This window comes from Symsagittifera roscoffensis, chromosome 6, assembly GCF_963678635.1.
Source record: "Symsagittifera roscoffensis chromosome 6, txSymRosc1.1, whole genome shotgun sequence".
Taxonomy (NCBI): domain Eukaryota; kingdom Metazoa; phylum Xenacoelomorpha; order Acoela; family Convolutidae; genus Symsagittifera; species Symsagittifera roscoffensis.
The window spans coordinates 42,569,817-42,582,880 of NC_087067.1; the positions used below are offsets into that span (position 1 = coordinate 42,569,817).

Sequence of the window (13,064 nt, forward strand, 5' to 3'; positions counted from 1 at the left end):
AATCGGTGGCCACGAGTTTACGAAAAAACAGTAACAAAGAATGGAAACATTCACTGGAAGTGTTCAAGATGGGGGTCCCATAAATGCAAAACGACAGCAATAACCCGAGAAAACGATCTTATTTACTGTAGAAATGAGCATACGCTTGAAGTATTTCCTGGTCGTTCGGATGCAAGGCTTCTCGTGCAGAAAATGAAACAGGACACAAAAACACAGCAAGTACCAGTCAATAGCATAATTATAGCAAACGGCCTGCAGTCTGTCTCCGAAGAAAAAGCAGTTCAATTAGCTCTTCCTTGCCGGTCGGCTATTAATCGGGCCTCAATCGACAGAAGGTAAATGATAGACCCACATTGCCTCCAATTGTCGACAGACATTTTGAAGTGCCAAAGCAACATGAGGTCTTTGCGTCTTCGATAGCGGCATTGAAGATCCAGAAAGGGTGTTGATTTTTCGACTGCCCTCTAAACGGGTGTTCCGACTGCCCTCTAAACGATCTTAGTTGACATTGATTTTCCCCCCAATTTATGATGTTTGAACTGTTTGTTTTTCATTCCCCGACAGTCATTATAAAAAATTGATGAGTTCAAAATTGACCAAAACTAATTGACCAATTAGATATTTTCAATTAATGTTGAATCAAATTTGTCGGCAGGATAATTAGACACGCAAAAATTTTTCAATTTATTTTTTCAGCATCATTTATGATATCTTTAAAGTGCACATCAATTAGTTCTGAGCATTGCCAATTTGATAATTTTAAAACGTCACAAAACTTTACCAAATAGTATTACAGGTTGAAATGAATTTTTACATTTGAGCTCAGGCACTCAATAGTTTTTGGCAAACTTTTATTTCAATCGCCAATGTTGGTTTGAATAAAAACAATTGCCTCAAGCAAATTTATTTATGTTACTTTCTTCGAAGATCAATAAAATAAAACTGTACAGTTGCTGGACATTAAGCTGACAAAATAAAAGCGGTAAATTTCGAGGAAAAAAATACAAAAATCATCTAGGACATTTTTTTCAAATTTAGTTTAAAGTATACTCATTACTTTCATCGTTTAAAGCATTAATTTTTCCTACTACTTACAATTATTGCGTCAATAAAACTGCGCAGTTGCTGGACCCAGCAAAAAAAAATAAAAGTTCAAAAACAAAAAAAAACGTAAGACCTTTTGCGGAATTTGTCTAAATATCAACACTAGCCAAGTCTCCTATTAATTACAGGAAAACCCCACATTTACAACTGTCATGCACAGACTGGCAAGGTAGTCCGGGTAGATCAATAATGAGTTATATAGAAAAGGAATGACATAGCAATGAAGTCAATAATTAAAAATAACCTTCTATAAAAGACTACTATTGGTTTATCAGATACTTGCGCTCGCAAATGTAAACAATGAAACACAGAGGCGAAGCGGAACTTTTCCAAACTTTCTACATAAAAGTTATTGACATTAATCACAAAACGTTAATGAAAACGAGTAAACTTTCGAAGAAACCACAACTAAAAAACTTCAAAATATGGTCTGAAGGTTGTTTTATTTGTAAAAAAAACATGCCCAGAAAGATATTTGACGGCGTTTAAGGAAAATTCAAAAACAATTATCAAGCGAAAATGAAACTGTTGTTATGACAATTTTGAACTTATGCTGATATTTTTAACGTTTTGTGAAATCCGGAAAAAAGCATACAAATTATAGTTCCCTCGAAACAGTTTGGACGGCGTTTAGTGAAAATTCAAAAAAAAATCATCGAGCGAAAACAAATTTGCTGTCATGAAAAATTTTGAATTATAAATTGTTTTCTGAGTATTTGAAGTTTTGTGCAATCCAGAGGAAAGTATACAAAATATAGCTTCTACGAAACGACGCAAAATTAGGTTTTATAAACCGATAAAATGTAGGCCAAAATCGGCAACGCTTTTGATATGTTCTCGTAAAAGTCGAACCCAGGACCTATCCCAAGCAATTCGCTATCTCCAGACTAAGGGTGCCAAAGACGCTTAAAAATTTGAATTCATTATAAACCAAGAGACCAAGCGATTCAAGTGATTATGTTAAAAAAAAATTGTTAATTCTAGATCAGAGTTAAACTTCTAGCAGTCAAAACCGTTGAATAAAACAACAATGAACAACCGACGATGCAAAGTGTAAAGAACTTTAACGAGATTGAAAAAAAAATCAAAATTAAGAACACAACTAAACAGTTCAAAACTTTTGAAATAAGCAATTCATCAAAAAAAAGTTATTTCAAGGGAAAAATATATCTGAAAATTTCCGCAAACAAAGTTAAATTGAAATTTATCCACAAAATTCAAGTCAATGAAAAAGCTTTTATCATGTTTTAATTTTATTGAATACCTCATGGAACAATCTAGATATCAAAACCAAAATTTTACCGCCAATAGAACACCAATCATCAATTATGATAAAAAGTAACACTTAGAAAGAAAATCTGTACAATAAAATTGAACATTTTGAGTCGAAATTGAAAATGAACAAATTGTACTCTTGGGGGACTGAGAAAATGAACCGATTTCGACGGTCCAACTCAAAGTTATAAGCTTTTGAAATCTCGGTGATGCCAAAAGTTAAGCCTAATCGAGCGTGCTGCAAAAAATGAAATAGTTTTTTTTTGTTTAAATTTCCCTTTTTTTTCAACTCGTTTCATAAATTTGAGCTCAGGACAATTCGAACGAGCCAAAAATGACGTTGTAGCTTAATGTACGTGGAGTAATCATCAGTTGAAATTTTGGGGGGACCCGAATTTTGGCCATTTTGGACGAAAATCGGCCTAAAAGCTAACTTTTAAATCAGTGCAATTTTTTTTCTTGCAGTTTTCAAGAGAATTGGGCTGCCCTCCGCTGTCGCAGAGTGCATTCAATGAAAACTTATCAAATGTACCAGAAAAATTCAGTGACAGATGACAAATTTAAAAGTAATTAAATTGACATATTCAAAATGACAAGCTAAAATGATTTTCAAATCATTCCAAAAGTTTCGACATTATGAGTTTTTGTTTTCAACAAAACTTTGCTATGCTGATATTTACGTCACCACACAAGTACACGTACTCTTAAAATGGAAACGAGAGGACATTTGTCGGAAACCAGCAAGCTGATGAGCTGTTTCATTTGAGCTGAACACATTTTTCAGAAAAAAAACAACACTGAATTTCCGGCAATTTGATATTCGAAAACAATAATTATTCAAAATTAAAAATTTTAACAAATATATGAAAACACAAACATTTTGGGAGAACTTACATGATTTTCAAGAGATTTTCTTTAATGAAGCTTGGCTTTGGTCCTTCTTAATCTGGTTCAGAAAAAAAGTGTTATACTTTTTTGATACAGAATAAATTGCAATTTTGAAAAGTTGCTTTCTTATTGAATGATCTTTATGTATCAAAATACTTTTTATTTTATAGTTTTTGAAAAATGGCTATTGCAGAAAACGTTGAAATCAAACTTGTTTGTTTTCTCTGGAGAATAGATTTGCGCTGTTGGTTAAACAAGTCCACGTTTGATAGACAGAAGCTCAGATTTTTGACCTCCAGAATACTGGTGAAAATATTAATTGGTGATCAATCACAAAACGAATAGTTGCATTTTCAATCAAATTATAAGTTTGATCCAAGTTGCAATTTGGACACCTCGAAGTAAGCTATTACGGCTCAGCTTAAAAAATTTTCTAGCGTTATGATAAGATAATCTCAATTTGTACAGAAAGTCATAGCCTGAAACTGTAAAAAGGCTAAAAACTGACAATTGAACAAAACTGGCCATAAATTGGATAGTAAAATTTGATGGAGCATGTAGATGATGCTGATAATCTGCGCCATTTTTTACAAAAAAAGGTTTCAAATTGAATTTGTTATTTTAATTGGTTGCCATTAAAGACGCCTAACTTTTGAATTCATGTTTCTCGTTTATAACTTGATTACTGAATTGAATTGTTTCTTTTTTTGATCTACTCCCAAAAACAGAAGTTGTGACTGATAAAAATTCGCTAATGCCCGTTTTTAAAAATTCTTTACACTGGCTAAGGTTTTTGCTGTTACTCAGCAGTATGGTATCATTTTTATAATGCATGAATTCACAGTTGGCTGTTTTTTACATATCTTTGACAAACAAAAAGGTCCTCAGACTGTAATTTAAGAACGTGCGACTGCATGTAAATCTGACTCTGCTCCGCTTAAGACAAATTTGTGATGTATGTTTGTCAGATAAATTTCAATAAAACTTATGACACTTGAATCATTGCTCAGGGATACCATTTTCTCTAAGATAAAACTTTAATCATTTGTCACGGAAGCCTTAGATAAACCAAGAAGAGCATCCGCGACCAGCGACTACTTATCCTTTTTTGTTCATACTCGTTTTACTTATAAAATTAAAGCATCCGTTTCAAAAAACTGCTTTCGAAATCCTAGTTGATGCTTATTCATCAAATTGATTTTTTGTAGATACTCGATTGTTTTTTTTTTCTGAAGAATTTTCGTCAAAAACATTTTAAAGCAAAAATAAATGAAATTGGATGGAGTGGAGTATTTTGCATCTTCTTTATCCCCTTTTTTGAACAAAGATGTTATGTTAGCCAATTTAAGTCTATCAGGAAAAATATCGATAGCAATTTTTTCCTTTACTAATCATTTTATATGTCCTTTTTGTGGCCTAATCATGTTATGATCACCCCGGTGTGTTAGATGGACCCAAAATTTTAAGGTGAATGAAGGGTTTAGAAATCTAGATATAAATTTCGAGCCGATGAAAATAACCCTATCGGTTGAAAAAACAAACTGGAATTTATAAAAATAAAAGTTTTTATGTCAAAAAAAAAACATTCAGCTGGGTTTCAAGCCGCCGACCTATTTCTAGCAGGCGTTTTATCAGTAGACTAAATTTTTTTTTCTTGCAGTTTTCAAGAGAATTGGGCTGCCCTCCGCTGTCGCAGAGTGCATTCAATGAAAACTTATCAAATGTACAAGAAAAATTCAGTGACAGATGACAAATTTAAAAGTAATTAAATTGACATATTCAAAATGACAAGCTAAAATGATTTTCAAATCATTCCAAAAGTTTCGACATTATGAGTTTTTGTTTTCAACAAAACTTTGCTATGCTGATATTTACGTCACCACACAAGTACACGTACTCTTAAAATGGAAACGAGAGGACATTTGTCGGAAACCAGCAAGCTGATGAGCTGTTTCATTTGAGCTGAACACATTTTTCAGAAAAAAAACATTTCAGAAAAAAAAATTTGATGGAGCATGTAGATGATGCTGATAATCTGCGCCATTTTTTACAAAAAAAGGTTTCAAATTGAATTTGTTATTTTAATTGGTTGCCATTAAAGACGCCTAACTTTTGAATTCATGTTTCTCGTTTATAACTTGATTACTGAATTAAATTGTTTCTTTTTTTGATCTACTTCCAAAAACAGAAGTTGTGACTGATAAAAATTCGCTAATGCCCGTTTTTAAAAATTCTTTACACTGGCTAAGGTTTTTGCTGTTACTCAGCAGTATGGTATCATTTTTATAATGCATGAATTCACAGTTGGCTGTTTTTTACATATCTTTGACAAACAAAAAGGTCCTCAGACTGTAATTTAAGAACGTGCGACTGCATGTAAATCTGACTCTGCTCCGCTTAAGACAAATTTGTGATGTATGTTTGTCAGATAAATTTCAATAAAACTTATGACACTTGAATCATTGCTCAGGGATACCATTTTCTCTAAGATAAAACTTTAATCATTTGTCACGGAAGCCTTAGATAAACCAAGAAGAGCATCCGCGACCAGCGACTACTTATCCTTTTTTGTTCATACTCGTTTTACTTATAAAATTAAAGCATCCGTTTCAAAAAACTGCTTTCGAAATCCTAGTTGATGCTTATTCATCAAATTGATTTTTTGTAGATACTCGATTGTTTTTTTTTTCTGAAGAATTTTCGTCAAAAACATTTTAAAGCAAAAATAAATGAAATTGGATGGAGTGGAGTATTTTGCATCTTCTTTATCCCCTTTTTTGAACAAAGATGTTATGTTAGCCAATTTAAGTCTATCAGGAAAAATATCGATAGCAATTTTTTCCTTTACTAATCATTTTATATGTCCTTTTTGTGGCCTAATCATGTTATGATCACCCCGGTGTGTTAGATGGACCCAAAATTTTAAGGTGAATGAAGGGTTTAGAAATCTAGATATAATTTTCGAGCCGATGAAAATAACCCTATCGGTTGAAAAAACAAACTGGAATTTATAAAAATAAAAGTTTTTATGTCAAAAAAAAAAAAACATTCAGCTGGGTTTCAAGCCGCCGACCTATTTCTAGCAGGCGTTTTATCAGTAGACTAAATTTTTTTTCTTGCAGTTTTCAAGAGAATTGGGCTGCCCTCCGCTGTCGCAGAGTGCATTCAATGAAAACTTATCAAATGTACAAGAAAAATTCAGTGACAGATGACAAATTTAAAAGTAATTAAATTGACATATTCAAAATGACAAGCTAAAATGATTTTCAAATCATTCCAAAAGTTTCGACATTATGAGTTTTTGTTTTCAACAAAATTTTGCTATGCTGATATTTACGTCACCACACAAGTACCCGTACTCTTAACATGGAAACGAGAGGACATTTGTCGGAAACCAGCAAGCTGATGAGCTGTTTCATTTGAGCTGAACACATTTTTCAGAAAAAAAACAACACTGAATTTCCGGCAATTTGATATTCGAAAACAATATTTATTCAAAATTAAAAATTTTAACAAATATATGAAAACACAAACATTTTGGGAGAACTTACATGATTTTCAAGAGATTTTCTTTAATGAAGCTTGGCTTTGGTCCTTCTTAATCTGGTTCAGAAAAAAAGTGTTATACTTTTTTGATACAGAATAAATTGCAATTTTGAAAAGTAGCTTTCTTATTGAATGATCTTTATGTATCAAAATACTTTTTATTTTATAGTTTTTGAAAAATGGCTATTGCAGAAAACGTTGAAATCAAACTTGTTTGTTTTCTCTGGAGAATAGATTTGCGCTGTTGGTTAAACAAGTCCACGTTTGATAGACAGAAGCTCAGATTTTTGACCTCCAGAATACTGGTGAAAATATTAATTGGTGATCAATCACAAAACGAATAGTTGCATTTTCAATCAAATTATAACTTTGATCCAAGTTGCAATTTGGACACCTCGAAGTAAGCTATTACGGCTCAGCTGAAAAAATTTTCTAGCGTTATGATAAGATAATCTCAATTTGTACAGAAGTCATAGCCTGAAACTGTAAAAAGGCTAAAAACTGACAATTGAACAAAACTGGCCATAAATTGGATAGTAAAATTTGATGGAGCATGTAGATGATGCTGATAATCTGCGCCATTTTTTACAAAAAATGTTTCAAATTGAATTTGTTATTTTAATTGGTTGCCATTAAAGACGCCTAACTTTTGAATTCATGTTTCTCGTTTATAACTTGATTACTGAATTGAATTGTTTCTTTTTTTTTGATCTACTCCCAAAAACAGAAGTTGTGACTGATAAAAATTCGCTAATGCCCGTTTTTAAAAATTCTTTACACTGGCTAAGGTTTTTGCTGTTACTCAGCAGTATGGTATCATTTTTATAATGCATGAATTCACAGTTGGCTGTTTTTTACATATCTTTGACAAACAAAAAGGTCCTCAGACTGTAATTTAAGAACCTGCGACTGCATGTAAATCTGACTCTGCTCCGCTTAAGACAAATTTGTGATGTATGTTTGTCAGATAAATTTCAATAAAACTTATGACACTTGAATCATTGCTCAGGGATACCATTTTCTCTAAGATAAAACTTTAATCATTTGTCACGGAAGCCTTAGATAAACCAAGAAGAGCATCCGCGACCAGCGACTACTTATCCTTTTTTGTTCATACTCGTTTTACTTATAAAATTAAAGCATCCGTTTCAAAAAACTGCTTTCGAAATCCTAGTTGATGCTTATTCATCAAATTGATTTTTTGTAGATACTCGATTGTTTTTTTTTTCTGAAGAATTTTCGTCAAAAACATTTTAAAGCAAAAATAAATGAAATTGGATGGAGTGGAGTATTTTGCATCTTCTTTATCCCCTTTTTTGAACAAAGATGTTATGTTAGCCAATTTAAGTCTATCAGGAAAAATATCGATAGCAATTTTTTCCTTTACTAATCATTTTATATGTCCTTTTTGTGGCCTAATCATGTTATGATCACCCCAGTGTGTTAGATGGACCCAAAATTTTAAGGTGAATGAAGGGTTTAGAAATCTAGATATAATTTTGGAGCCGTAAAATTTATGAAAATAACCCTATCGGTTGAAAAAACAAACTGGAATTTATAAAAATAAAAGTTTTTAAGTAAAAAAAAAACATTCAGCTGGGTTTCAAACCGCCGACCTATTTCTAGCAGGCGTTTTATCAGTAGACTAAATGGGAAGATACCTGAAGGTAATGGCCTTTTCAAAATAAAGCCAGAGAGAAAAGCTGATTTATGGAAAAAGTCGAACTCTTGGTGACAAGAGACTTGCTCTCTTAAGTCTACACAGATGCATACATGGCAAAAAAGCAAAATCTCAAATTTTGAGAAATTCTTGAGTGCTAAAGAAAACGCAGCAACAATCCTTCATTTAGATTTCTTATGTTAATACTGCTCCATAGACCTTAAAAGGCAATCGGAACATTCAAAGCTTTGCAAAAAATTGGAATTAAAGCATTCTTAAAAAGTTGAATTAAAATCTATGTTATTTGCTTTTGAGGCAAAAATCTCACAAAAAATTGCAAAACCAAGTTGAAAATGAAAAAAAAACACTATCCAGATATTACAAAGAATACGAACATCAAGATGTTGAACCTGCTACAAAATTCTGCAAGTGTTACATTTTGCGAGAGGCAACGTAATAAGAGCAAGTTGCGTGGTGCCTCAGGTCAATTTTGAAAGATTTATTTGGCCGCTTATGCCTCATTAGAACAATCTACATTGCGCGTTAAATATTGTTCCGACTTTCGTAACGAAAGGAACGGAATATTTGTGCTCGGGGTGGGTTTTTTTTCTTCAGACAATTTTCGACTCTTTCACTGGGAGGGTAGCACCAATCTGGAGCAAAGCAAAAATTACTGGCATAGTGGCTTTGTGACTTACTCTGCGTGCAGCTGTGAGAGTTTCTGGGTTATCGGTGTACAGGGGGAAGCGCCACATGTTTTCCAAACTTCGAACTCGCTGGAGAAGTCACCATCTGGAAGTACTCCGTCGTATAACTGGACCAGATCATCAAAATCTTTCTCACTTATATAATGGGGTGGCAGCTTGCACACTTGAGCACATGAAGAAGCTGCTCCAACGAGGCGTTCGTTGAGATCCATCAGGACAAAGTCAAGAAAGGGCAGGTAAACGGTCTGTCTGAAGTCATCATAAGCCGATGATGCTACAGGAGGTCTGCCTCTTTTGCCCTCTATTTGAATATTGCCAAGCTTTGCTGCGTCATAATGAGCTTTTTCGTTGCGGCCATTGCCTTCACAATCGCGCCATTGTTGAAAGAGGTTACGCAAGTTCCAAAGGTGATCCATCGACTGAGGCAACTCCAGCGAAGGTCCCTGAAGAGCAATGCTGGTAGCTTTAATCGCTCCCAGCAGGTGCTTCATCAGTAGAGTCCCTCTTGGATCTTGGAGTAGGTGAGGAACTGATATCTTTCCAGATGCTGGGATCCAAGAGTTCGCTTTTCTTGTTTTTCCTGTTTCGTCACAAAATCGTATAGCCAGACTTGCAGTGGGGGTTTGTAGGGGTTGTCCAACAGTGCAAACTGTCCAGTGAGCTGAAGTTGCCGACGTCAATGTAGGATGGAGAGTGTAGAGCTGGCTCAGAGGGCGGAGATATAGAACTAATTGATGAAAGATATTCATCTTTTATGGTGGCTAGAGGAGCCAATGGCTCTAAGAGCCACGAAGGTGCAGGTATGGGCGTCTCAGGAGTGGATGGCCCAGGGTTGTCAGGCTCAGGAGTGGTTGCAGTGGATGAAGGTGGTGACTTCTTGGGTCTACTGGTGAAGAAAGCCTTGAGCGTTTTGAAGCCAGAAGCCTTGGAGTCCTTGGGAGCAGTCCGCTTTCACATCTGGAAGGTTGAAGTTGAAGTCCAGGGTCCAGTCCAGAGCTCAGTGTGAAGTCCAGTGAAGAAGACTTTAGAATGGGCTAGGTAGTTTTGAACGGGGTATATATACTGCGAAGGAGGCAGGTTGACAGGTACCTGTTAGCAGGTACCTGGCTCGAGTAAAAAAAGGAGTCCAGTTAGAGGCCTCAAAAAAGACGCATTTTCACACCTTGATTTTTCACACTCATATTTTTCTTTGATGTAAAGGCCAAAAACACCGGCGCCCAAGGCGCCCTTTGCAAAAAATTAAGTAAATTGTCTATGTGACCCTTTGGTTTTTGCTAGGATCAAATTCCTGAGGAGGGGGGCGTCCGCCCTTCCCCCTCCCCTAAATCCGCCCTGATTTAAACTAATTTGTTCTCCACTTTTTGAGTAGTTTCTCCAGAGGTACTACTTGTGCTGCATAGCCCCTATAGCTAACCCTGATACAGAATTCTTTTCCTGATTGATATGTTATTATTTTGTAACGAATTCAATATTCAGAGAAGAGAATCATAAAGGTACGCAAATTTGAATAGATTTCATCAATTCATATACGCAAACAACAAACCATTCAAGTTACTTTGGATGCATACATTGCATATAAATAGTTGTAAGAATTAAAATGCTAAACCAATAGATCTGGTCAAGTCAAACGAAAATTCAATTTAATTTGACAATTTTTACTCAAATTTTCTCTGCTTTAACTGTGAGCTTAGTAGAAAACTAAGCAAACTTAAAAATACCCTGCTGTTTAAAAATGAAACCCTTTATTCCAATGAAAGGAATTCAAGTCGCTGCCATTACCCCTTTCAAACGAAACCCTGAAAACAACCCTCATCAACCTTACACCATTGATACCTCCGTTATAGAGCACTACTCCTCTTACCTGTCCCAAAACGGTGCTAGCGGCGTTTTCGTGGGCGGAGTAACAGGCGATTTTACCATTCTTACAACTGAAGAACGTCTTGACCTACAAGCCGCTTGGCTGCAAACTTCAATACGATCAAAGCTCAATCACGTTATTATTCATATTGGGGGTCCATTTTTTGAAGACGTGATCAAATTAGGTGTTCACGCTTCTGAAAACTCAGCTTCGGCCGTAGCCATAACTTTTCCCTCTTTTCCAGCCCACGCACCTCAAACCGAAACCCACTTAATCGAATACTTATCTCGTGTAAGCTTTGCTTTACCCGATATACCTTTACTTATTTACAATATATCAGGTACTACGCCGTCGCATTACGTTAATAATTTGTACCCCTTGCTGAAGAAAGCGATTGATGGAAATAAAGTTCCCACACTAGTTGGTTTGAAGTACTCTTCGACTAATTTTATAGACGCCTTCGAATTGAAGACTTATCTCGGTTTAGATATTGCAATTGGATGTGATGAACAAATGTTAGCAGCTTGTGCCATGGGGTTCACAGTTAGTGCCATTATTTGTCATCCTTTCAAGTGTTTTCATGGCGACTTCTAAAATTAGTCATCAGTTGCGGAATTTAAATGTTATCAAAATAGAAAAAGCGTTCTTAAAATCATTTGAAAAAAGTTTGACAGATTAAAACTTTTGAAAAATTACATGAAAATGGAAATGTAAAATTTTTAAATTACCAGTTTCATGTTTTTTTAAAATTCACATTTAAACTCTTTTTAAATGATTTCAGAAACGTCATTTTTTCTGCATTTGAAGAATAATTTTTGGAATATTATTTGAAAAAGTTGCAATGATGTTTTTTAGAGCTTCATTGGATCAACGTACAACATTTTCAGCAAGAAATTCAACCATATTCTTTCGCTGATGGAGACCGGAAACACCAGAGAAGCATCCGAACTCTCCCAGCGACTGTTCACAGCCATAAGAACCATTACTTCAGTTTGCTATAAACTCACACTTCGCAAAGTTGTCAATAAATCTCTTCAGGCTAAATTTGGAGTCAGTTTGGGAGATGAAACCAAGTATTCGTTTTTGACTGACGATGATGTTGCGTCTTCGGATAAACTTGTTGAGACATTTATGAAAGACTTTGGAGATTTGATTGATTAGTCCGATCATAGGAAACGATAGTTTTCATTGTAAACTTGAGCAGCCGAGATGTAAGTTTTCCGACCAATAAATTGTGGAAACCAAATTTATGAAAATTTAATATATTTTTAGATTTGTTCATTTTTCACCCTTTTAGGGCCAAATAAATTCAGTTCATAATCAAATACTTCATTTTGGTGAGCTGCCACAAGTAACTAAACTGAGCTTATCTCAAAACATAGCCAACATAGTTTGAAAAATTTTCTTGAGCTCATCGCACCCGAAAAAAAATGTTTTCTCAATTTCTTATTTTTGAGTTTGATGAAACAAGACACATCAATTGAAGTAACACTTGGCCGAATAAGTGAAAATTTATTGGCACTTATAAACCTCAAAATTTGAGAATTTGCAAATGTTTTTGGCAATTTTGTGAGAAGGAATCGACTATTAACAAAAACTAGCCTTAAAAATATAATCCACAAAATTTTTCAATCCGGCTACATACTTTCCAATACTATGTCATCTTAAGTAGAAAAACAGTCTAGTCAGATAGAATGACAAACGGCTTACCGCGACCAATCCAGACCATGTTTTGAAACTTGATGGAAGTTTTGAATCCAATTTTTGAAGACGTGATCAAATTAGGTAATCACGCTTCTGAAAACTCAGCTTCGGCCGTAGCCATAACTTTTCCCTCTTTTCCAGCTCAAGCACTTCAAACCGAAACCCACTTAAGCACCGCAAACCGAATACTCAACCAAATACCTCAAACCGAATAGCTCAAGCACCTCAAAACGAATACTTAATTCGTGTAAGCTTTGCTTTACCTGATATACCTATACTTATTTACAATATATCAAGTGCTACACCATTACATTACGTAAAA

At 34.6% G+C, this 13,064-nt stretch overlaps 1 protein-coding gene across 1 annotated transcript; it reads left to right on the forward strand.

Annotated features, from left to right (window-relative positions):
- The first annotated feature begins 10,739 nt into the window (after positions 1 to 10,739).
- LOC134848197 (N-acetylneuraminate lyase B-like) lies at positions 10,740 to 12,268 on the forward strand. Its single transcript, XM_063865567.1, has 2 exons — positions 10,740 to 11,581; positions 11,894 to 12,268. The coding sequence occupies exons 1-2, from the start codon at positions 10,913 to 10,915 to the stop codon at positions 12,197 to 12,199; spliced, it is 975 nt and encodes a 324-aa protein (XP_063721637.1). The 5' UTR covers positions 10,740 to 10,912; the 3' UTR covers positions 12,200 to 12,268.
- The last annotated feature ends 796 nt before the right edge of the window (positions 12,269 to 13,064 follow it).

What these genes read in the sequence shown, in the direction of transcription:
- LOC134848197 (XM_063865567.1), top strand. Translation starts at nt 10,913, where the DNA reads ATGAAACCCTTTATTCCAATGAAAGGAATTCAAGTCGCTGCCATTACC. An exon ending in CTTGTGCCATGGGGTTCACA is followed by an intron (nt 11,582 to 11,893) that starts GTTAGTGCCATT and finishes GATGTTTTTTAG; the next exon opens with AGCTTCATTGGATCAACGTA.